This window comes from Triturus cristatus, chromosome 4_1 (genome assembly GCF_964204655.1).
Source record: "Triturus cristatus chromosome 4_1, aTriCri1.1, whole genome shotgun sequence".
Classification (NCBI taxonomy): domain Eukaryota; kingdom Metazoa; phylum Chordata; class Amphibia; order Caudata; family Salamandridae; genus Triturus; species Triturus cristatus.
The window spans coordinates 802,529,636-802,556,650 of record NC_140585.1 but is presented as its reverse complement, the minus strand read 5'-3'; the positions used below and the strand labels follow the sequence as shown (position 1 = coordinate 802,556,650).

The following is a 27,015-nucleotide window of genomic DNA, read 5'->3' as shown; positions in this document are numbered from 1 at the left end:
ACCAATGAACTGGCAGAGCAACTATCTACCCCTAGGTTTTTCACACAAGTGGCCAATGCTGGTTTAGGCTCAAGGGATGATGGTCAAATGGGGAGGAACACACCAGAAACAGTATCGCTGTCATATGATCATTCAGATTTAAATGGTTGGCATTCATCCAGGCCTAGATTTTGGTCTGTCATGGAAAGCAGCGGTAGCCTCAGGTCATCTCCTGTGATCTTCAGAGCAATCAACAGAATAAAGCAGATGAGAACCGCATGACTCAATGAGGTTGGCTAGTGGGATCATATATAGATTGAACAACAGAGAAGGCAAGCAAGATCTCTGTGGAACAATCCAACGTTTTGATAGGTGAAGAGTGTGACATCTGAAACTATCTGTTAGATAAAATCCTTGCAAACCAAGAGAGCGCACGTTCCCGGATACCAATCCCCCAGAGTCTAGTGAGGAGGATGTAGTAGTTGACCATATGCTGTTGGTAAGTCTAAAGAATAAGGGCAGTGGGTAGATCAAGGTCTGCACAGCAACGCAGCACATTGAAGGATACCACGGCCCATTCACTGCTAAAACCAGGGCAAAACTTCAGTTTTTGCCAAGGCTGCAGCAAAGAGTTAATTGTATAAAGACTTGGAGTGGCAAAAATAAGCCCATTCAAGAACTTTAGGCAGAAAGGGAAGCAGAGAAATTGGCTAATAAGTAGCCAACATCCTGGGGTCTAAACAATGTGTTTGTAGAATGTGAATGACTAATGCATGCTTGAAATTACTGGGGGCAATTCCAGACGATAAAAAAGCATTACAAAATTAACAAGCATTGGCATAGCCAATAGGTCTCGCCTTTGGGACCTTATAAGTGTTTAGCCATGCAACAGTTGCATAACTAAATACTTATAAGATCCCAAAAGCGAGACCTATTGGCTATGCCGCGCGGCCGCAAAAGTGAAAGTAATCGTGGTCAAGCACGGCACGTGTGCCCGCGCACATGCACTGTAGCTCTGGCCTGGTAGCACTTTTTGGAGCCCTCTCAATAAGTCTCGCCAGACCAGCGCATGCACTGGGTCAGGCAAGACCTAAAAAGGATAACCGTATTTGATTATATTTATCAAAACGGGACATTAATTCATTCTTCCATTCATTCAAAGTGCCGCGTTCTTGGATCACCAGGGTGGATGCAAAGAATTTATGACTATATTAAACTCTCCATTATCACTACTGAATAGAGACTTCTCAGTGGAGTTTTTCCCTTCTGAATAGCCCTACAGGTCATTTCTGTGGCAGCCCCAAGAGGACCTAATGGAACTCTTGAACACTTTCACCCGTGAATTCAGGGTGCCCCTACTCACCATCCCCAGGAAGACCCCGTTTTGATGAATCAGTGTCACACTATTTTACTGGGGTAAAACTGTGACAGTCTTCATTGTCTGTACCATGTCCATGGGCCTGTACATGTGGCTGAATCATTAAGCGAACAGACTCAAGATATGTCATCTGAAGCTGGTCACTTTTTGCATTTATATTTCACGCGCACTTTACTACACGAGCACCGTGAGAACAGTGTTCCCTATGATAAACAATGATGACAAAGAAGTGAAAATTATTTTCTTTTTCAAATCATTTGTATTATTAAAAAAAACAAATTGTAAATAATCACAACAAATACAATAATTAATACTCATTGAGGTAAGAACGTGCTAGGTGTCCAAACAGTGATACAATGGCACATAGCGTATAGTACACGAACAATCAATTATTTAGAGTGCCCATATAAAAAGTATAATCAACACGTGGAAGAGCCAAGCGTCAACGGCATTTTAATCCTATCACAATTAAGAAATCATCAGCAGGACTGAAGACAATATGGGCGGGACAGAGCTAAATTAATTAAACAAAAAAGGAAACATGAATATGAAATTATAATGACAAAATACAACATGAAAACAAAATTGAAAGTAAGGTAATGACACTGATATTCCACACCAGAAGGCTATATTTGTAACACAAAGTGACTTTACCGATAGCGAGGTGATGCTAAAAGGTAGCGGATGGGAAAGAAGAAAGCCCTGCTGCAAACCCAGCGCACTGACAGGGAAATTAAAATATTGTGCAATAGAGGCATCAAGGGACTGGCTTACCAATACATGCTTCACTGGACAAAGTGTATGGGGAACTACGCGGATGAGAATGTGGCGTCTCTCAATATTCAAAGAAATTGAGCGGGGAGGGGACTTCGAAACAAATTATCTGGAAAACATACAAGGCCTATATCAGGGGGAAAATAATCAGTCTTGCGGCACATAAGAACAAGAATAAAAGGATCCATATAAAGGAGTTGGAAAAAGAAATAGCAACTCTGGAAGTGGAGCTAGGTAAACGCAGAACCTCACAGGAGAGATCTAACATTGACGAGAGAAGAAAACTGAAAAAGGAGGACTTGGCAGACATACTTGAAACGATTGTCAGGGATAGATGGTAGGCCAGTAAGCTGTCACACCACGAATATGGTGAAGGGTGCTGTAAGTTTTTAGCATGGAAATTGAAAACAGATTTGACACACAACAGGATAGCCAATATACAAAAAGAAGATGAACAAGAATATAGCACAGAAGACACCAAGATCAAACAAGAGTTCGTAAAATTCTTTCATAACCTATATACTGAAGAAAGCTTAGCTACAACAGAACAAATTAACTTAGTACTGGATGGGATAATAATACAATCTACATCCCAGGAGCAAAGAACAGAGCTCAATCAAGAGATCACCAGAGAGGAAGTACTAGAAGCCATGAAAGGATTAAAAAAAGGACAAGCCGCTGGCCCCGATGCGCTCCCAAATGAGCTCTATATAAATCTATGGGAAGTTGTGGCCACTCCTTTGACTGAACTTCTGAATGATGTTTTTAAAAGTAAAGGAGATCTCCCAGCTTCCTGGAACAACACAATTATTAGTGTCCTACTAAAACCAGGGAAGGACCCAGCTAAATGTGAGTTCTATAGACCAATTTCACTTTTAAATGGGGATTATAAGGTTTATACCCAAATACTGGCAAAACGATTAGGAAAAGTGGCAGGGTCTGTAGTTCACCCTGACCAAAAAGGTTTTATTAAAGGAAGGCAATTACAGGAATTAACACATAAACTCATAAGTGCTATAGACGTAGCAATCCAGTACTCAGTCTCCCTGTCAATTGTAACCTCCGACGCTGCAAAGGCATTTGACAGAGTTAGTTGGCCTTTTTTAAATGCAACCCTAGCTAAGTTTAATCTTGGAGATACCTTCCAGGACGCCATAAAGCAGATTTGTAGAGAACCCTCAGCAAAGATCTTAGTGAACGATAGCCTTACGGATAAAATATCGATTAAGAAGGGCACGAGGCAAGGATGCCCTTTATCCCCGCTACTTTTTAATCTTTATATCAAGCCCTTAGCATGCATGTTAAGAAAAGAGAAGGATATAATATCATTTAAATATAAAGAATGGGAGAAGAAGGTGGCTCTATGTGCAGACGACCTGATGGTGTTTTCCAGTAACTTATCCGCCTCGCTTCCCAAAATCGAAGGTATTTTGGAACAATTTGGAAAAGCCTCAGGATATTCAGTTAACCAAACAAAGTCTGACATCTTAGAGTGGAACAATAGCTCTCAAAATCCAATGGTGAAGGAAAAAATAAAGCATCATGGGCTAGACCTCACAACAGATATAGAGGAAATAGCAAGTTTGAACTTCGACAGGAGTCACAAAGAAGTAAGGAAGCTACTTAAAGTATGGGGTGGTCTACCTCTGACCTTTATGGGGAGATTGAACATCATCAAAATGTCGATACTCCCAAAATGTACATACTTGTTCAGCACCATTCTACTGCAATTCAAAATAGATCGAATAAAACAACTACAGAGAGAACTAAGTAATTTTATCTGGGCCGCTAAGGGAGCAAGGATCGCCTGGAAGAAGATATGAAGGAGTAAGGCACAAGGTGGAATTGCAAGCCCGGATATTCTGGAATATTGTAGAGCTTTCCACTTCAAAAACATCAGGAAGTTGTTGGACAGTTTCGACTCATACCCCGTCCATTTGCAGGCATTAGTTAATATAGAAGGAAGTCACTACCTCTATAAATTTGGTCACCCAAAGTACTTCAAGAAGATAAAACTGAAGACCCTAAACTAAGCCGCAAATCTCTGGTTCCAAATGAGAAGAACTCTAAAAATTCCGTACTACAGCGAGTTTGCACCAATCTGGCACTCCCCTGGAACTCCAGAATGTCTTAAAGATAAGTTAGCAACTCCACTGAGGGAAAACAATATCACAAGATGGGGCTAGCTAATTGAACAAAATTCAATTGTAGAATGGGAAGTCCTAAACAAAAAGACTAAGGGCACACTTGCAAGATTTAAGTATTACCAATTTACCAGCTGGATTAAGAGCCAAAAAGACAATCAACCCGGGAATGGGCCTATAGAGGAAATGATGCAGGGAAATAAGACTAACAAAAAGAAATATCATGTTGGTATTGGGCCCCATTTCAAGCAGGGGAGGAAGAATACAAAATTCCAAGCGAGATCTGGGTGAGAGTACTGCCGGAGCTGGATATTCAACATGAAAGGCAAGTATCAATGGCTACTTGTTGGCGAATTGTGAAATCTGCTCCTCTGAGAAAAAATCATTAATTCACTACTCACAGAGCATATTGGACACCAAAGAAGCTGTCCAAGAACAGCAGTCAAAAGGTGAGAAGCTGTCCAAAATGCGGAGAAGATGTGCAGACGACCTCCACATGTTTCGGTAGTGCCCCCATCTCGAGGAATTTTGGAGGGAGACAGGTAAGACCATATCCAAGCTATTGGGGCAACCAGTGGAGGTGAGTATTGACCTCGTCATTTTTGGGATAAGCTAACATAACCCAAATAACCCCAAGTTGAGTAAAGATCAGGTGAATATTTTGTTTTTAATAATGCTGCTGGCGAGAAGGGAAATATGCATTAAGTGGGTGAAAAATGTATCTCCAACACATAGAGAATGGCTGGCCTCTATCCAAAGAATATACAAACTAGATAAATGTGAGAATAAGGGTAAAAGGTACACATTTTGGAATATTTGGGAAGAATGTTTTCAAATAAGCTGAAATATGGGGTGCACGTCGTACTGTCCAATGATTAGGCAATGCAATATAGCTCTCAAGTGGGAACTTGAAGGAGTAGTCAGAGTGATTAGCTCCACCCAGAACCGATTTGCGCTGGAAGCGGACAAAAAGGGGGGACAAGAAATTTCCCCAGGAGAAACCCCTTAAATCGGAACAGTGACCCCCCCCCCCCCGACACCTCCAATTCCAAAATATTGCTAAATAGGGACAAAAAAATGAAAAAAAGAAATTGAGCGGGATAGTCAAAACTGATAACAGAGGCTCCAGAGTGGAAAAAATTAAAAATTTCAAGTTGTCAAAGAGGCCTGAGAGACAACTGCAAGATATAGAGGTCCAAAAAGGGCAGAAATGGGTGTCAAACTAACCTTGAATCCTGCTTGTGTGTGACATCCATAATGGGGTGTTCCCGGTCCTAGGATGCTTGTATCCGGTCCAGGGAAGGCTTGGCTTGGCAGTTTGGGCTGGACTGTGTCCCATGAAGAACAGGGTCAAGACTGATAAGAACATGGCTGGGTCTGAACTGGGGTGGCGAAGTGAGCTAAAGAACGATGATGGATTAAACCCAGATCTGTGACTGAGGGCGAGTGTCTGAGAAGTTTCAGCGCTCCGTCCATCCCCTTGTGTTTGTTTTGTTCGCCCTTAGTTGGGAGGGTATGCCCAGACGTGGGCCCCTTGCTCACTTTGCCACTGGATTCAAGCTTGCCTGGTTGATTAGGGGTGAAACCCCAAAACCGGTCCTAGGGTGCTTGTTTCCGGTCCATGGAAGGCCTGGCTTGGCAGTTCGGGCTGAACTGTTCCCATGAGGAACAGGGTCAAGACTGATTTGTATATGGCTGGGTCTGAACTGGAGTGGCGAAGTGAGCTAAAGAACGATGATGGATTAAACTCAGATCTGTGACTAGGGGTGAGTATCTGAAAAGTTTCAGCGCTGCGTCCATCATCTCCTTGTGTTTATTTTGTTCCATGCAGCGCCTGTCAAGAGCATAAACCAGATAACAGAGTCTAGGAAGCCATTTTACCTGCCCGCAGATAAACGGGGGTAATAGAAAGAGGACACAGCAGTCATCATCCTTGTCTGACCATGACGGACATTTTAAAAGTGTGAGTGTGTACTTAGCAACCAGCTCAAAACTAGGGTCATAAAAAAATCAAAAAAGATGAAAATATACATTGTATAGTTGGAGGAGTACAATACATTTTAAGCATTCAAATTCTTATTACTGAGAGAAAGCATGCGGTATAATAATATTGTATTTTCCCAGATGTGAAAGGTAAAGTAGGTCACATCGAACAAAGAGAGCAACAATTACATATACATTTTCAAGGTCCTTCAAAGAACTTATATGGAACTATAAGAGAAATGAAGTCCAGAATTTGGAATTTCTTCTAATCCTCAGAAATTGGCTACATGGAAGGGAGTTCCCGAGGGTTGGTGAATGATTACTAAAAAAAGATAGTAATGTGTTCCTTTCCATAGGTTTTATGAACTAGTGTATAGTAGGTCATTTTCTCTTTTCATTTTCTTTTTTTTAATAAATATATTTGGTTGTTGGTTTCTTTTTCCATATCAAATAAACATTTGGCACACAGTAGGGAACAATACAGTTCACGTCTTTCCAATCTTTACAGAAGTCTAGCAATATCAGCAACATCAATATACATCTATGTGAGATTGTGACAGCGAGTTCACATTAAGCACGCTACCCCTCCTCTGTTTTAATTTTCATGTCTAAGAATATGATTCCTGACCTATCACATTGGAGTGTGAATTTTAGACTTTAGCAATTTGAGTTTAGCCATTTGTGAAAATCATGTAGGGAGAACTCTGGGCCATGCCAAATTATAAAACATATCGTCTATGTGTCGATTCCAGAGTAAAATATTGTCAGAATTATACTCTGTTTGATATTATCCATAAGCAAAATGGCAACATTGGGTGCAAAGACAGCTCCTATACATGTCCCTTCAATTTGCATGTGAAATTCATTCTCAAAGGCAAAAATCTTTTTTGAAAGAGCCAAATCCAGAAGAATGATAATTAAATAGGTTGGGACCTGGTGTGTCCTACTTTTTGCAACAAGTATGTCATGGATAACTTTAATCCTTTCCCCATTAGGAGTCATGAACAGGGACGTTGCAGGGTCAAAGTACGGATTTTCAGTTATATTAACGAAGTCCATGCTATGTTTGACAAAATGAATGTACTGTCCAATGGGTTCCATGATGGAACCACAACTAGACAGAACTGGTCTGCCAGGAGGAGAGTCCAAATTCTTGTATACCTTGGGTAAAGTGTATATCACAGGCGTGCATGGATTTTTGACATTTCGATAAAGAAATTTGTTCTGTGTCAAGTACCCCTCATCTTCACCCTCAGAATCATATTTTGTATATCTCTTGTGGGACCTGAAGTAAGTTTAAAATAATGGTCTGCATTGGAAAGTCGTTTGAGTAAAACATGCTTATTTCATTCTGATAAAGGATAGAACCCTAGGCATGCCATGGCGACTGTGTTAGCAGTTGTGCACCCCCGAAGTTCGGCCTTTGGGTACTTTCTGGCATGACCCACCTCAACCAAGATATACCTGTTGCTAGGGCCAAACAAAACAAGCATTGGCATAGCCAATAGGTCTCGCTTTTGGGACCTTATAAGTATTTAGTTATGCAGCACAATATCCTTAGTACAACAACATCAACTGTTGCATGGCGAAACACTTATAAGGTCCCAAAGGTGAAACCTATTGGCTATGCGAATGCTTGTTTATTTTTACAAATTAAGCATTGCTTCAAGTACACATCTACACACAACAAGCAAGGCTGAGTCCTAGAGAGGAAACAAAGAACCAATCCGTGCTTTCAGCCTGAATGGCAGCAAACACACCCGCCGTCAGTGCTCTACCTACAGAGTTAAAATACTGTGTCCATTACAACAGACGCTGGACTTCGAGGCCTTTGAGGTGAAGGACGGCCTTGGTGCGAACAAAACAAAACTGTGAAACCGGAAGGGAAGACAAAATCTTGCAAGTGTAAGGAAAGGCTCACGAAAAAAGATGGGACGGAAGAAAGAACGGGTGACAGGAGGAAAAGAAGAAGGAATAAGGGAAGGATTGCAGATGAGGTAAAAAGGAAGGCAGGTGAGGGAAGAAGGAAGAGGGATTATAGAAAAGACAGACGGAAGAAAGGACAGACAGAAGGAAGGAAAGAGTGAAGGATGGAATAATGGAAGAGAGGCAGGAAAGAAAGGTGGTAAGCAAGGGAGCAGGAAAAGGAGAAAGAATGGAAAGTCCGGGATCCTGGGGCAAAGGATGGAGCGGATGGGGGATACTATTGAGGGACAAATAGAATGAGGGAAGGAACAACAGGGAACGTGAGAAGGAAAGGGAGGGATGTAAAAAAGGTAGAGCAGAAGGAAACATGGAAGGTAGGAAGGATGGGTGCAAGAGGGAAGGTAGGACGGAGCAGACCGAGGGAGGGGGAAAGAAGGAAGGTGGGCGGACAGGGAAAGAACCTAGGGAGGGACAGAGAAAGGGGGCAAAGAGGGAAGGAATAAAAGGAATGAGAAAATAATGGGGCAAGAGAAAGAAGGAAAAAGAAAAGGACGAGGGAATTAAGAAGGCGAAGGTGAAAGAACAAAGAAACAAAGCGCAGGGGTGAAGATGCAGTTTGGTGCGGGGAGAGAAGGATGAAAGATAGGAAGAACTAGGGGCATATTCACGAAGAGCCGTCCAGACACAGCAAAAAAATCACAAATAATGTTGAGGCTGGAGGCGGCAACTGGCAAAGCAGAGGAACACATGCTGACTTCATAAATCTGGGGCAGGAGGCCTGGAGGCGACCCCTCCACGAGTCTTACCAGGGCCATTAACTCTCAGCATGACTCCCAGAGAAAGGCTCCGAGAGCAGGGAATGAGTGCAGGTGCCAGGGCTGGGCTTTGAATCAAGGCGTGAGTGCTGCTTTCACAGCCAGGCTCCAGTGAGGGGGCAGGGCGGCTCCGGTGGCTCAGAGAGAGGCCGTCACTGACTGCACTGCTGCAGCTGCAATCAGGGAGTGAGGAGTGAGAGCAGCATCTGCAAAAAGGGGAGAGAGTGATGGAAGCTCCCTCAAAAGGGCAGAGAGTAAGTGCAGGTCCCACGGCCTGGCCTGAGTGAGGGTCACAGAAAGCGCTGTCACTGCAGCTCATGCAGCTGGTTTCAGAGAGTGAAGAATGAGATCAGCTCCCTCAAAGGGCGGAGAGAGTGAAGGTTGTGTGCAGCTCTGGCAAAAAAGCATAGAGAGCGAGCAGTCACTGCACGTCGAGCAGCTGGTATCAGATAGTGAGGAAAGAGTTCAGCTCACATAAAAGGGCTTTAGAGTAGAGCAAGAGTTTGAAGAGTCGGTGCAGCTCCTGCCAAAGGACAAAGAGGGTGAGAAGTAAGTGCAGCTCCTGAAAAAGGTAAAAAAGTGTGTGGAGTGAGTGCACCTTTCTGCAAAGAGGCATAGAGTGAGCGGTGCAGCTTCTGCAGCTGGAATCAGAGAGTCAGTGAGTGCAGTTCCCGCAAGAAGGAACAGAGTGAGTGCAGCTCACAGCAGCCAGACTCGGAGAGTGAAAAAGTGATTGCAGCTCCCGCAAAATGGCACAGAGAGTAAGGAGTGAATATAGCTCCTACAAAAGGGAAACAAGGAGAGAGGAAGGAGCAAACAAGGAGAGAGGAAGGAGTAAAAAAGGAGAGAGGGAGAGAAAGGAGTAAAAAGGGAGAGAGAAAGGAGTTAAAAAAAGGTTGCGCGGCTGTGAAAGTGAAGCGGCCGTGATAGTGATCGTGATCGCGGGCTATAAGGGTGCCCACGAGCGATGCACTTAATGAGCCATGACGGCTCGTAACTGTGCACGTAACCGCATGCTCTAGGCCACACAAAAAGCTGTGGTCGGCTTTTTAAAGCCCACTCACTAAATGTCTCGCCAGAGTAGCGCATGCGCTGGCTCAGGCGAGACCTAAAAAGGTCACCATACACGGTTGACATGCAGTTGAGCGCCCATGGTAGATGTATACACCCTTTCACCATACATGGGACATTTTCATCCCAACAGTGAGGAGATGCAGACACCCAAGGCTGCAGAGGTACATGTTTAGCTGCAAAGAGAAAGGTGGATGTAAACAAAAACAACACGCCAGAAAAAAGTAGAAAACGAAAATAAACTGATATGCAAATTGTGGCAAGATTTCCAGTTTTCAGAGGCCTGGGAAAACTGTCACAGGATTGAAGATTGATAGACCATGGAAAGATTTAGCTAAATCCTTTTTTTGGACTATATATTTTTAATAGTAAGATGCAAAATGTAGCTCTTGTGACAATGTTTGTTTTTAACCTCTTCAGTGCCCCGCCCTTTCCCCGCCCTGTGCCGGGCGTTGCATTAGCGGGCGGGGTTCATGACGAGATAGTTTCGTCATGGGCACAGCGCAACCGCGCTCCATGACGAGACCATCTCGTCATGGGCACTGAAGGGGTTAATCTGTGCACACATCCAAAAACAGAGTGCCTCAGACCTAGACCAGTAATAAGAATTTACTCACCTCAGATTTTTCAATGTTAGGGTGTTAGCACCCCAATTTCTCCAATTCCGTTGTAAAATGTTCTGCAGTATTAGGTTTTTTTGGTTTACTAAGCACTGTATTCTTGTATTTATACTTTACATTTACCAGTCTAAATTCAGGACTGAAAGTACTAGTTTAGTTTAATCTGGAGTTTTGTATGGTGTGCATTCATCCTAAGGGGTATCATGGTGCTGAAAAATAAATCTGAACTCAAAAAGACACATCAACAAAAGTGAAAACGCAGATAGGGCAACTAAAAATAATGAGTAAATAAAGTATTTAGCTCCTTCCTGAAATTCCGGTAGTCATTGGCCTACTTGAGGTAAAGGGGCACTGGATTCAATTCCCAAGCCGTCAATACAGAAAAATCCTGACTGTCAAGTGTTGGCGGCAAACTTTTGAAGTACAAAGGAGGAGTTTATTGTGTCACCTGATTGACAGCAATGGTTGATACAAGCAAAAATGAGAACTCGAAGCAGAACAGAATGACTAAAAGATAGTTCCATGTACCATATACATGAACGTGAAAAAAATATAGCTTTTCACTGGAAACCAGTGCAGAGAGACCATAACTGGATTTATGTAGTATCTTATCTTCTGTCTAAGTACAAGTCTTGCTGAATAAATCTGTATAAGTTGGAGCTTATGACTTGAGTGGTTTGGCAACCAAGTGTAGGCGGAATTACAATAGGGTAGATTTGAAGAGACAAAGGCATTTATGATCTAGGTCTTGTGGGAGAATATAAATGGGAATGGTATATGGTTGAGCAAGCACAGTTGGAAGAAACAACTCTTGGTCACTGCATTAACTTGATCCACCAATGAACTGGCAGAGCAACTATCTACCCCTAGGTTTTTCACACAAGTGGCCAATGCTGGTTTAGGCTCAAGGGATGATGGTCAAATGGGGAGGAACACACCAGAAACAGTATCGCTGTCATCTGATCATTCAGATTTAAATGGTTGGCATTCATCCAGGCCTAGACTTTGGTCTGTCATGGAAAGCAGCGGTAGCCTCAGGTCATCTCCTGTGATCTTCAGAGCAATCAACAGAATAAAGCAGATGAGAACCGCATGACTCAATGAGGTTGGCTAGTGGGATCATATATAGATTGAACAACAGAGAAGGCAAGCAAGATCTCTGTGGAACAATCCAACGTTTTGATAGGTGAAGAGTGTGACATCTGAAACTATCTGTTAGATAAAATCCTTGCAAACCAAGAGAGCGCACGTTCCCGGATACCAATCCCCCAGAGTCTAGTGAGGAGGATGTAGTAGTTGACCATATCAAATGCTGTTGGTAAGTCTAAAGAATAAGGGCAGTGGGTAGATCAAGGTCTGCACAGCAACGCAGCACATTGATGGATACCACGGCCCATTCACTGCTAAAACCAGGGCAAAACTTCAGTTTTTGCCAAGGCTGCAGCAAAGAGTTAATTGTATAGAGACTTGGAGTGGCAAAAATAAGCCCATTCAAGAACTTTAGGCAGAAAGGGAAGCAGAGAAATTGGCTAATAAGTAGCCAACATCCTGGGGTCTAAACAATGTTTTTGTAGAATGTGGATGACTAATGCATGCTTGAAATTACTGGGGGCAATTCCAGACGATAAAAAAGCATCCAGTGGAGACTGCTTAGTCAGCATGGCTTTAGGTGAGGCAATAAGGCTAGGCCAGTCCGGCGACTTAGATTCAAGTGCCCCTGAAAGTCTTGAGAAGATTGTATTAACAAAACAATGAGAAAATGCCTTGCATTCTCTTCTGAAGCATTTAGGACTGTAATGGTGTAAGAGTTTTTGAGCTCATTAACAATAGAGAAAATGGATTGATTCATATTTAAGGCATTGAAAATGTTGCTAGAAAAGAACGCTGCCTCAGCTTTATTCATGGCAGTTTTATAGAAGGGATTGAGTCGAGACCATTCTTCTTTCAAGGCTAGAATGCAGTATCATGAGTGAAACGCCAGGAATGGCTGAACATGGCATTAAAAGGGGATAAAATGACAGCAAAGAGGATTTCTATTAGCGCTGTAGATTAGAACTTTGCTGATCATTTTGAGGCTCTTGTGAATGAGCTTATTTTTTAAATAGTCTTGCTTCTCACCAAATCAGTTACTACTGGCTCAACGTGGACCTTGTTGCGCAGCGCAGTCTCTACAACACAGGCTGTTGCTTCGGTGTTGATGTCGGTGCACCTAGAGGAGCAAAATAATGTTTATTTATTTCATCGTCACAGTAATATGGGATCAGTATTTCATAATTCATCAAAGGCACATTTTCAGGCCGGATCTATAAATAAGTACTATACCGGTAGAGCAGCGGGCAAATGTCTATGTAGGTCATCCTGAGCAGACCTTTCAAAAAGTATTTTGCACTAGAAGTAATAATTGCTCCTCAATTTAATGGTGTTTAATACCGAGCCTTTGAAACAAAGGCCCACGCCATTTCAAAATTGAAGATGTCCAGAGAATGCTGGGCAAATGTTACTCTTCCCTCACTCCCCTGGCTTGTATTCTGAAGACATGCCGTTTTAATGCGCTTAAGAATGTCACCATTTCATTTAAGCACTATAATTTAAGTAGTAGCATCTCGATGATATTTTCGATTTTTTTATGGGACAATGTAATAGGGCTCTGTCGAGATCAGGATAGTACCAGAAGTCTTTATCATTCATGAACAATAGACGTTTTACTATAATTTCCTATTGTGTATTGTACGCCTATATCCAGTACGGGTAATACCTAGTCTGTTGGAAATGCCCTTTTATGTGTCCTAAAGTGTTCTCTATAAATTGTGTCCCGTATATAATGCTTTCAAGAAATAACGTCTGTTCAGAATGAAATATTCACACAACTACCTCTTGTCAAAATGCTGTTCATAATGAAGGCCAGCCCCCCTTTTATAAGCCCCTCAATGTATATGTGAAACTTTCATCATGCCACCCTGTCAAGATCCTACTAGTTGGAAAAACCAATTAAGCACTTTGCAGTGGCCGTCACGGGAGCAGTCTTCACTTGCTAGATGTATATCAGAGTGTACTGCCTCTAAGCATGGCACTTGCAAAATGTTCCACTATCTGTCGTCGCTGTTAGTTAACTGACAGATGTCTACAAATATTTCTCTCCTGTGTCTTTGAATGCTTCTCGGGACCGGAGATGAGGGTTGTGCCCTCTTCCTTCGCTTGATTTTGAATAGCCGCAGTTACAGCAACAAGGTAATATTGCCACCTTTTCCAAAAACATTGTGAAAAATGAAAAGCAAAGGAAGAAGGCATAATCCTTAACTTCGAGTCCTTAATTAAATTGAAATTTTCGTTCATGATAGCTAAGAAATTTGTCATTCCTATATATTCTCATTGTGCTTCCTTTAAGGCACAGTACCCCAAAAGAATCACCTCTTTTAACTTGCCATGAAGTTCAAATCTGGTGATGGACTAGGATTATTTCTCTTGCACATTTTAGAGTTCTTTCTCCTTACAGGTCAAGAGACATTATGTCCTCAATTAATATTTCAGGAAGCTAAGCACTACATGTTCTGACCACTACCTGTCCATGTAGATATCTTCAAATAGAAGAGGGCTCATGTCTATTATTCAAAGCCCAAACCAGAGTATGTCTACACAAGTCCCTCAACGTCCACTGTATACTACTGAAATCTCTTGAACATCACAGTAGTGGTGTGTTGGGTTTTCATCAGATACAGATCCCTACACTTACTGTAGGAAGCTGGGTTTCTGTTGCAGTAAGCCCCCCCCCCACACTTTTTGCCTGACTACTGGTGCACTTTGACTTGATGTGCCCTGGGTCCCTGCCAATCAGGTTCCCAGGCCTGTATTCTTTCCCAAAATGGTACCTTCTGGCCACATGTCAGTCCCTTGTAAAAGGTACCATGGGTACCAGGAGCACTGTGGCAAGGGAAGGCCTCTAAGGGCTGCAGCACTTATCGTGCCACCCTAAGAGGCCCTGTACCTTTACACACACTCACACTGCCATTGCAGGCTGCGTGTTTTGATGCAGAACAAAGTGAAGAGTCGACATGGAACAAAATCCCTCTGTGCTATGCCTACAACCCACTGCCCCGGCATAGATCAGCCACCCCTCTAGCTGGTGCACTATACCAGTGGTGAGGGTACAGGTGCATGTTCCCTGTACCCCTACAGTGTCTAGACCAATTCTTAGACATTGTAAGTGCAGTAATGCCATTAAGAGTATACGGTGCTGTGAGTTTGTCATTACGAACTCCACAGCACCATAATGGCTTTACTGAAAACTGGAAAGTTTGGTATCAAACTTCTCAGCACATTAAACCCACCCTGATGCCAGTGTGGGATTTAATGAAAAATGCACAAAGAGGGCATCTTAGACATGCCCCCTGAAAAGCGACAAGCCTCTGGTGGATTCCCTGACTGGTACACACCTGCCTGCCACCACAAGACTTGTTTCTGGACCCCTGGGGTGGGAATTTTCGCTCCCTGAGTCCAGAAACAAAGCCTTTCCTGGGCAGAGGAAGAGCCATCTGTGGCAGGGGAGCTTCAAAGTCCTTGCAGCCTTTGTAATGCAACCCTCAGCCTCTCCTGCTATCAGGAGCAGGCCCCCTTCCTGTCTCCCCTCCTTTTTGGGGGAAGACAGGTGGTAAAAATTAGCCAACCCAGAAGGTGTGCCCACCTCTGCCAACCCTGAACCTCAGGTGGGGGGAGTCAAGGTGAAGCCCACTCTTCAGTGCCCGCCATCTTGCAGATGGCAGGCAATCCCCAATCAGGATTAGGGATTGTGATCACTCCCCCACATGGGGTGAGCACACCAAGGGTGTAGTTACGCTAATGTCCGTAGCCCATTGGCTACTGACCTCGAGACGCATAAAACGCCCCCTAAATACAGTATTAAGGGGGCAACCCTGAACCAAGAAGAGGGATTCATTCCCACAACCTATGAAGAAGGACGAAAGAAGACACCCAGCAGAGAAGACTGAAGAAAACAACTGGCTTGGCTCCCAGCCCTACCGGCCCGTCTGCAGTTTCAAGAGATCCTGCGCCAAATGTCGTTCTGTCCTACAGCCAGCTATCTCCAGAACCCTGGGAGGACTGACTGCCTTCAACAATCTATGGATCTCCTGTGAACAGCAGACTGTTCAAAAGAAATAGCCATCAAAGGCTCCGAGCCTGTGGAGGACAAAGAAACCCGACGCCTGGAACCACCACTGCACCAAACGCCTACGGCCCGAGTCAGAGTGGCACACCCGTGCCAGCTAGGTCCCCCAGTGTTCTAGAGTCCGAGTCCACCGTGGGTTGACCCCTCCAGGACTCCCCAACGTCGCCTCTGCACAGAGACCCCCCTAAACCAGGAATGGCCCGGTAAGGTGAAATCGGACCTCAAAAGACACCCCTGCATCCAACCGCCCTGCACCCTGGAGAAAAGAACACAAGGTGCACCTATGTCCCTGAGCCCTCCAACTTACCTGCCCAGCTGTTGGTTCCTCCCGGAAGTCTTCCTGGACCGAGCCTGCAGCTAAAAACCAAAACCGGCAATCCACATTGAAAACAACAGGGCACCTGACGCCAAAACAGCACCCTGCACCCAGCCGCCCTGGCACGGCTGCGGGAGTACTTTGGGTGCTAACTCGGATCCCCCTTTGCCCGGAGCTAAACCCCAGGAGCTTTGCTCCCACAACCTTGTGGCCTGCTCGTGAGCAGCCACCAACTGGAGGCCCCCTATCCCCCATTTGATAACACTGGGCCTCAGCACTCTGCACCCGGCCGCCCTAGTGCCGCTGAGAGTGCTTTGAGAGTGCATCCTCGACCCTGGCGGAATCCTTGTTCTAACCCCAGAAATTCAACCCCAAAGACCGAGTAATTACCTGTTCACCCATAACTTCATTTCTCCCTATAGGAATACATTGACTGTTTTCCCTTGAAAAATGTTTTAAGTGTGGAGTTGATTTGTATGAAAACCTGAAAAACTATAACTGTGCAAAACTAATTTTACTTAACTTTTCTCTAGGAAATGTCCCAGCGTGATATCTAGGCATATCACGCTGAGTAGGAAAAGTAACATAAGTAATCTGAAAAGTAACTGAAAAGTAATCTGAAAAGTAATCTGAAAAGTAATTTCGACATTTTAACTTACCTGCATTTCAATCAATTGCATTTGAACCTGCATTCAATTGTAAAACATTGCATAAGATTTTGCAAAGCATTTATTTCACTTTCCCGTGCCAGGGTTGGCTTTGTTCTAGAAATAAAATAACTTAATATTTTTATGAAAACAAAATTGGTCTGAGTTCAAAGTAAAGCCACACACACGCAAACATACTCCCTTGCTGAATTAAAAGATGTGAGGCCAAGTGAACATCTCACACGCTAGTCAGTTTTGCTGTTCAAGTACAGGGATTCTGTGTTTGAGTGTAGCTATATAAATCTCCATTGGTGCAGAACCTTTTTTCTAACCAGAATGATGGAATTCATCTCTAGTTGTTAACAATTGCTGATTATGAACCTTTTTTTACTTTTGGTTTAATGTGAGCATAGGACCTCCAGTAGGATTTGGTCTGACTCCTCGGTCTTCCCAAATTGTATTTTTCTCTGGGGACATCACTCACATCCATCTTTATTGGAAAGATCGAAGCCTCTCATGAATGAAAGGTGCCAATGCACACTTTAGCATCCATTTGAAGGAAGAAGTAATACATTTTGGCTTAATATGGTAATATCAGTCGGTGCTAGCCTTAGGTTTGACAATTTATTCAATGAAGATTTTTTAACTTATTTGTGTCACTTATGTGGGATTTTTATTTTCGCTATAAGAAAGTGGTCTAAATGTGGGGCTTTTTCAACCCAATGCTACGACGAATAACAACATAAACACGTAACACACTACAAAAGATACATTTCACGTAGAATTAAGGCACAAGAAGTAGCATCTAATTTGGGACATGCGGATTTATTTGCTGCTGGGGTTCCAAGTAAAGTAACTGAGTAATAACTGGGTCGGTCAGTCTGGCTTCCCTTTAATACACTTCTTTCTATACCATCTCAGTCTCTGATCCAATCAACACAGTGATAGGACACACTAGCTGGTCTGTCCTCACCAACTGAGACACATTTAAAAACAGAAATGCATTTGGACACGGACCTTTGACCATACACTGTTGTTGCATTTTGAAATAAGGCACAATCACGCAATAGGACTTACAGATAGAATGCTGTGGGTCCAACAACTGTAGCTAGAAAGGTAGACACGAGACCTGATCCTGATCCAACTTCAAGACAAATTTCAACACTAAAAAATAATTGTGTTGTTATAACAGACAAGAATAAGAATTGTAACTGGTTCACTTTACTATTCAACTTAAAAAAGCATCACCAATCACTTTAGAACTATAAGGCAACAAAGGGTAGCTTCAGCTGTATCTGGGCACTTTATTGGCATGCAGAAACGTGTATGAAATAGAAGAGTAAATAGAAAACCTGGGAAAACTATGCCTTTCAAGATACAAAAGTTAAGTAACATTTAAAAATACAAAACGACCATTAGAATGGAGAGAAACTGCATAGATTCAAAACAATATAAATAAGCTTTTCATTTAAATAATAGTACAACATTGTTTTGTAGTCTGCGTTTTTCAGTATTTATGGAATTATCCAGCAGTAAAGGAAAAAAACAGTTAGAGACTGTGAAGCAAGTCTGTATTTGAGGTCAATCTAGGCCCATTACTTGCAAAATAGTTTTTTGAAGGTGGGGAATATTAAAGGCAAAATAATAAATAATTCCTTTTTATCAGTCGCAGCAAGTATCTGATATTACATATTATAGCAAGTAACTTTTCCACCAAACGATTTTATAGGTACCAAGACATTTTTACAATTTCAAAGTCACATTATCACTGTCAGAATTTTCTCTCTGTACATATATGTTCACCCAAAACAAACTGATATGTAGAAAAGTATTAGCCATTACTTACATTTTATAGAATACATACAATGAAAACACATAGAGGGCTACAAAAGAAATATAAATAGTAGACACTACAACCTGTAAGGCTATGTCATAAATGAGCTTCACTGCGAGCCAACCAACTTTCAAGCTTTCAAGCTTATCTATTCATTTGAAAAATGTCATCACACTTGTATTGAGCAGTCCTATCACCTAGCCCATCTTGGAGATATCTGCGATCCATTCTGGTCTTATCGGTTTAGTCATGTTCTAACCTATCAGCAGTGTGTTCCCACATTCCAATGTGTGAACGAGGCAGGTTAGTTCTCAAAACTAAAAGGAGAGAAATTCCAGACACGGTTTAAAAATACAGACAATGTAACAAGAAGGAAACAATATAAAATTCAGAGCCTTCACTGTAACAATTGCCAACACTTTTCTTCTTAACAGAAATTAAACAAATTACAGAAGATAAAGCGTAGGTGACCTGTCTGTATTTTTAAGTACCCTAATTTAAAGATAAAAAGTGAAAACAAAATTCAATATACACCCGCTTCTGTTCTAGTTTGTTCCACACTTTTGCACAAATGATTTATAATCTAGATGATTTCTGTGATTTTGATTCAAGAGATAATATAATTAAGTACTAAAATTATTTGCTGAAAGAAATTAATTGACAAGGTAACCATTTGTTTGACCTTGAAAATCTTCATATAAATCAAGAAAAACTTTTAAATAAATCCCTTGAAGGCACACCTACCCTACCACTTATACCACAGAGGCACACTTTTGCGCTGTTTGCTATTTATTTTCACATTTAGAAGTCACTATTTCTTTTACCATTCCATGTCATTCAATACCTGTGCTGTAGATCTTTTGCGTCTTTTTCAAGAGCGTCTATTAGGATAAAGGTGTCCTCAGATGGCACATACACATTACCAAAAGGTTCTTCTCCAACATGTGAATATAGTGGAGTAGGGTACATGGTACCTGTGAGTAGAAGGAGAAAATATGATGATAGTATGATAGGTGCAACAGTTAAATGAGAGGGGGGAAGAAAGTAAAAAGCATTTGTGATCATGTTGAAGATGCTTTTAGCCCACCAGGGGAAACATTCAGCAGTGACTTTGTTAGATAAAAGAGATATTAGACGTTTTCCAGTATTTAATTAAATACACACACACACAACAAAAACTATCCTCAAGGTCTAGCTAATTAGTCAGAACCTTTAGTATTATAACACAGTTGGATAAATGCTCCATAGAAACCTTCCTCAATTAACCAATTCATAACCACTACATCACAGACATCATGTTCCATCTGGAAATCCTACCTAGGCACCTGGTTTAATACGGATCTGACCAAACCATCTCTCACTTTGGTACAACTTCACTATCTCTTGCTTTTTTCTTTCTCCATGCCCTCTTCAATGACGAGAATTTTATCTTAACTATTCCCGGTGTGTGAAGCTAGCTCTCCACTTGGTAGCCAGAACCCACATCGGAGGGGCAGCTTAATTTAGTTCAGTATTTCAAATCTTTCCTACTTCCGTCTGCCTATCAGGCAAGATTGTAAGGTTGATTGATTGAATGATTGTACTTGCTTACTTGCTTTCTACTCTTTCTGTTAAGTATAAAAGCACTGTGGGGAGCGGCCTGTGTGAGCAGCAGAAAACTTGCTAACCCCATTGGAATTGATTGCCTTCAGTGAATCATTGCAAAACCAAAGGAGATGATGGACGGAGTGTTGAACATTGCAAACACTTACCCCTAGTCAATTGATCTGGGTTTAATCAATCATCATTCTTAAGCTCACTCCGCCACCCGAGTTCAGTTCATATGCAAATCAGTCTGACCCTGTGCCTCATGGGAACAGTCCAGCCCGAATTGCCAACCCAGGTCTTCCCTGGACCAGAAACAAGCATCCTGGGACCGGTTTCAGGTAGCCCGAACTGCCAAGCCAGGTCTTCCCTGGACCAGAAACAAGCATCCTGGGACCGGTTTCGGGTTCATAACCCTCATCAGCCAGGCTAGCTTGAATCCAGTGGCAAAGTGAGCAAGGGACCCACGTCTGGGCATACCCTGCCAACTTAGGGCGAACAAAGCAAAACCAAAGGGGATGATGGACAGAGTGTTGCACATTGCAAACACTCACCCCCAGTCAACTGATCTGGGTTTAATCCATCATCATTCATTAGCTCACTCCGCCACCTCAGTTCAGACATGGCCATATGCAAATCAGTCTGACCCTGTGCCTCATGGGAACAGTCCAGCCCGAAATGCCAAGCCATGTCTTCCCTGGACCGAAAACAAGCATCCTGGGACCGGTTTCGGGTTCATAACCCTCATCAGCCAGGCTATCTTGAAGTGAGCAAGGGACCCACGTCTGGGCATACCCTGCCAACTTAGGGCGAACAAAGCAAAACCAAAGGGGATGATGGATGGAGTGTTGAACATTGTAAACTCTCACCCCCAGTCAACTGATCTGGGTTTAATCCATTATCATTCTTTAGCTCACTCTGCCACCCCAGTTCAGACATGGCCATATGCAAATCAGTCTGACCCTGTGCCACATGGGAACAGTCCAGCCCGAACTGCCAAGCCATGTCTTCCCTGGACCGGAAACAAGCATCCTGGGACCGGTTTCTGGCTAATCGGCCTTCACCAGCCAGGCTAGCTTGAATCCAGTGGCCAAGTGAGCAAGGGACCCACGTCTGAGCATACCCTGCCAACTTAGGACGAACAAAGCAAAACCAAAGGGGATGATGGACGGAGCGTTGAACATATCATTGTCATATCGTTGTTATATGAATAAGCGTGTCTTTGTATCCTTGATTACCCGAAGTTTGGACATATATAGTAATGTACTGCACTTCATATTCTCTCAGTTTCTTTTAACAGCTGCAAAACATGATAGCATTTTTTGTACTTTCTAAATGTAAACTGCAAAGATCATGAGAGTGCTGCCCTCAAAAGAAAATTGTATTATTTGCCCCTGTGGCAGAATAGTATCCCTATACTGAAAGTGGAGATGTTTGACTATGATAGTCCTCAGTCGACATAGGATGTGATGCCAAGCCCTATGGACTTTCTCAATGGAGAAAAAGGAGGACAGGTCTCCAGGTTGAAGAGATGGTTTAATATATTTCCTTGAGGAAAGGCTCCACAAATTAACCCTCAACGTTTTCAGGTACCCTTTAATCCATGGGCCTCTAATCTCCTCCGAGTGGGCAGAAATTGTTTTATAAAGGAGTGTGCTTCTTCCAGACTCTGAGCCCTATGTCCCACTACAGCTTCATTCTCTTGCAGTGTGTGTGAAACTTTCCTGATGTTGGCTTGGAGCAGATTCCCCTCAACAGATATTGAATTAATCTAGTTTCCGGGTCTCAATGATTTTCGGAAAACCAGGAAAGTTATTGCCTACCTCAACATAGATAACATAGATGTCGCCCTTTTGCAAGAGACCCACCTGCCTACTGACTCACCGATGCTCACCCACAGGCGTCTTCATGGCGCCTTTCAAGCTGCTGGTTTTTCCACTCATGGACGCTGGGTGCTGACAGAGGTCAACACTAAAGGTGGCACATCCCTGGAAGCTCTAGTAACCTACAGGGAGGGGCGGTTTGTTATTTCTAAAGTCAAATGGAGGGGGTTGGAGTTTATAACTATCAATGTGCATGGCCCGAATTTTGATAACCCGCAATTCTTCAGAGACTTGCTGATACCTGCGGCGCTGGGCATATCTTCCACTGGTTTGGGGTGGGGATCTTAATTGTGTCCTCAATCCGGCACTGGATCGCTCTGGGGGTCTGGCGCGGAGACAGTCAAGCGCGGCTAGAGCCTTTGAAGATGCTCTGGCTGAGCTCAATATGTTTGATGTCTGGCGCTCCAGAAATAGAGGACCAGGAGGATTTACACACTACTCTGCCCCATATAACCTATACACTAGGATAGATTACTGGTTCGTCTCCAGTCTCCTTACCGCAGCTACCCGCAGTTGCGAACTTCACCCACGCTCATACTCAGACCACTCCCCAGTTCAATTAGGACTTGAGACACCGTCGAAACAACCAGCACCCTTTACCTGACGATTCCCGCCTTACGCCTTGCTCGATAACGTGTTCAAGGCAGAATTAGCAGAATCCATGGAGGTTTTCTTCGACACTAATATAGGCTCACAGTTTCGCTATTCTCCATGACATGGGAAGCCTTCAAAGTGTCCATAAGGGGGATTGCTATGTCTAAACACTCAGGAGTGCTACGTTCTATCAGGAATCAACTGATAACCCTGGAAAAGAAACTTGCTACCCTTGACCGAGAGGTTCAGGAGGGGGATACCGAACGGGCGACCGCAGAATTAAAAGACACATTAGCAGAGTATCACGAAACTGCGGACAGAGAGGTCAAATTTCTTGGCAAATATGCCACTGCCAAAACGTACGGTGAGGGGGGAGCGCCCGGGCACCACACTCGCGGCAATCCTGAAGGGTAAACGGGAGACAACTGGAATTACAGAAATCCGTACTGACACTGGCGAACTCATACACGATCTCGAGGCCATCGCTAATAGGTTTAGGGATTATTATTCTGAGGCATACCAGTCCCGCTTATCGGGAGGAGGTGATGGAATGGTAGACTACCTGGAATATATCAAGCTCCCTTGGCTGGAAGACGGACACAGGGAATACTTGATGAGACCACTCGAGGCCTGGGAAATCCACAAGGCGCTTAAATCTATGAGATCAGGGAATGCTCCCTGGCAAGATGGCCTCACTGTAGCCTTTTATAAGGAGTTTAGGGATTTCCTGGTCCCCCACTTGATATCCTCATTTGAGGAGATGGGAGAGAGTGGGACGATGTCGCCATCGATGCGGGAGGCTCTGCTGGTCACCCTTCCATAACCAGGCAAGCCTCCGGATGAGTGCTCGTCGTATAGACTGCTCTCTTTATTGAATGTAGACACAAACATTTTGCTAAAGTACTCGCCAATCATTTGGCTCCGTTAGTACCAACTCTGGTCAATTCCGGACAAGCTGGCTTTGTTCCGGGTCACACACTCACCCTCAATCTGCGCACAGTTTTTGGGGCCATCCAGCATACTAAGCCTGAAGTCAAAGCAGCTGCAATATTCTTAGACGCCGAGAAGGCTTTCGACTCGGTCGAGTGGGATTTTATGATGTTAGTCCTGAGGCGAGTGGGAGACCTTTTTTCCAACTTAGTGTCCGTCCTGTATAACTCCCCTACTGCCAGGGTCAGGGTGGGTAACTTAGTCACACCCCCATTTAGGATATCCAGGGGCACTCGTCAGGGGTGTCCACGGTCGACTCTCCTTTATGCGATTGTGGCTGAGCCCTTGGTGTGTGCTCTACGGGAGTATCATAGCCACCGCGGGATTCGTTTTCCTGGGTACAATTTAATCATCTCCTCTTATGCAGATGACACCCTGCTATACATCAGAGACCTCTACCCAGTTTTGAGGGAGGTGGTGCGTTATGGCAAGTTCTCTGGTCTCCATGTTAACTGGGCTAAGTCTGTTATCTTCCCTCTCACACCGGCTTTGGATCCCATTGAGTTAGATTTTCCGCTACAGTGGACCACTGACTCAGTGCGTTACCTTTGTATACAGGTTCACACTGACTCCGAAGTGGTGTTCAATCATAATTATGGTAGGGCTGTGGCCAGACTTGAGGACGTCTGCAGATGGATATGCTTGCCTTTAACACTCATGGGCCGAGTCTCTTTGATGAAAATGGTAGTCCTTCCTCGGTTTCTATTCCTGTTCTGCAACATACTGATGATACTTCCCTCCCCTTTTTTAAGCGTACTAAGTCACTCCTGGTTCAACTTGCTTGGGCCGGTAACCAACCACGGGTCCAATGGGAGATTTTAACACTACCTTACTCAATGGGAGATCTGGGTGGCCCGGATTTAGAACTTTACTACTATGCAGCTCAATGTATGCCTGCCTTTTATTGGCTGCATCAGCAAGCTCCCCTGCCTCATTTGCATACAGAGAGGGTTGCGGCTGCGCCCTCTTCACTGACTTCGTTCCTGTTCAGCGCCACTTACAGACGCTCGGGTATGTTGGATTCTATTAAGAAAACTACAACTGCATGGTCTAACATCTTGAAGAAGCAGGCTACGACCATATTATATTCACCTTTAGGCCCTACTGCGTTGTGTGCTTGGCTGCCGGTCCTTATTGAACGGAGGTGCAACGCGCACTTACAGCACTCAACATTACTCGTACTGGCGACTTCTTTGTGGATGGTACTGGGCGGGAGTGGGATGATATTGTCTCGGATGGGCGAGAGGTCACCCATCTAAAGATATTTCCCTATTATAGGGTGAGGCATGCCCTTCACAGTATGTTGGGTGACGAACTGTCTGAGCCTCCGTCTGTTGCGCCTTTTACTCTTTTGCTAAGAGTAGAATCCCCCTGTAAGGTGGTTTCAAACATTTATTCTCTATCTCAGGACTATCGGAGGCACCACTTCACCAAAGCCAGACTTGACTGGCAAACTGATTTAGATAGAGCACTAGATGATGCCACATGGCGCTACTGTTGCGAGGCCACACAGCGTATCTCCCTGAATGGCCAGCACCGCCTTATACATTTTAAATTTATCAATAGAGTATATTACACACCACTCCGGCTTCATAAATATGGGCTTCGTGACTCTGCGAGGTTTGAGAGGTGTAGTCTTGACCCTGTAGGGTTCTTTCACATGGCTTAGTTGTGCCTAGAGGTAGCCGATTACTGGTTGGTCATCTTCCGGAAACTTTGTGATATTACGGGAGAGATCCTAGACCCGGATCCGCTGCTGGCGCTGCTTGGCTATTCCAAACATATTTGCAAAAACATTAGGCATTTAGTTGATATGGGGTTACTGTTGGCCAAGCGGGTGGTGGCGATGCATTGGGCCAGGGCCCCCCTCCCCACCATAGTGCAATGGTCCTGAGATATGATTTATTGCAATTCACAAACCGAATTATATAGTTAACTGCTCCCTCCACGGAACCGTCCGAAAGAATTTCTGGAGTCTATATCTAGATTATCTGGCTAATAAGACATAATTGGTTTTCACATAGCTCCTTCTTCTTTTTTCCCCGAATGGGCCTGGCGGGGGGGGGCGGTGGTGATACGCTGTTGATTTTCCTAGTGGGCATTGCTTCTGTGTTGTGACTCGGGGTATTGCACCGAAGGACAGTTCTTGTGGTGCCCTCTGAGGACCTGTCTATACACATTGTCTCCCTAGGATTTTATCAATGTATATTAATGACGATTGTGATTGTCTCCAAGTGTTGGTCATTACCTCTTACTGTAAAGTCCTTCGATACTGTACATTCCACATAGAAGGTCTCTGGATCAAGCATGTATGCATACTGTGATTGTTTTGTTTTCATGTTTTCTTTTCTTTAGTCAAAATTGATATTATTTGTATTGTCTCGTTCGATTGCAAAATGTAATAAAGAAATTAATTTTAAATAAAATTAATCTAGTTTCCAAAGAGTGGCCTTGAGCCCTGGATCGTCTTAAGCAGGTTCAGCAAGCAGTAGAGGGAACCTCCATTCGCTCCAGGAGTGCTCTCATTCCTCACGCCTCTTATTGTTGCTGTTTATAAGCAGCCAATGCATTCAAACTGATCCATTTTCATGAGGTGCCTCAGCACTGAGTAATGCCGCTCCCTCCTTTCACAATGCTATGGCCTGAAGGCTTGGAAAAAACACCAGAATGTAGGAATCTCAGCTTCAGAGTCTACTGCTGTAGGTAAATTCTAGGCGATCAGACAGAAGGCACACATCACAAGAAAGATGGTTCCAGGGAATAGAGACCAAATAAGAAAACAACCTGCCCTGTGTTCTGGAAAGATAACATTTGAGGACTTTCATCAAGGCCTATGGGCGATAGATCATAGATGATGACCAGGGATTTAGAACCTAAAGCTAGAGCAAATGTAGCTTGAAACAACTCAGCTAGAGCATCGTGAACAATGCTTAAAAATGTTTTAAACATCCAAACATCGCACCCCAATAAATGTGAACTGGGGTTTCCAGACACAAAAATACATGGTTATAGAATGTCTAAAATTACTGATTCAAAGTTAAAGTTCCAGTATTTAATTAATGAGACTGGGGCTACGCGATCACTGAGGAGGGGATACTGACATAGAGGTTCATAACGATGCGAGTCCGCCCGTCCGCCATCGTTGCGGTGTTTGGGACTGTCCACCAGTCATGCGGCAGTCCCACCACTGCAATTGCGATGCGCCTGCCACTATGGCCGGCGCATCCCGGCTATTTAACATTGCGGACGGTGCTGCTGGCTGCAGCACCGCATACAATTTTAAAATGTAATGCTGTGCATTTCCCTGCACTACATG

General features: G+C 43.6%; 1 protein-coding gene across 1 annotated transcript in view; it reads right to left on the bottom strand.

Moving 5' to 3' along the window:
* Nucleotides 1-27,015, bottom strand: part of HEMK2 (HemK methyltransferase 2, ETF1 glutamine and histone H4 lysine) — a 94,326-nt gene that overhangs the window by 51,867 nt on the left and 15,444 nt on the right. The window contains exons 2-4 of the mRNA XM_085653406.1: nt 19,493-19,622; nt 17,892-17,978; nt 12,809-12,899 (exon numbers count right to left, since the gene is read on the bottom strand). Coding sequence (XP_085509532.1) covers nt 12,809-12,899; nt 17,892-17,978; nt 19,493-19,617 — 303 coding nt within the window. The 5' untranslated portion in view covers nt 19,618-19,622. The remainder of the gene's footprint in view (nt 1-12,808; nt 12,900-17,891; nt 17,979-19,492; nt 19,623-27,015) is intronic.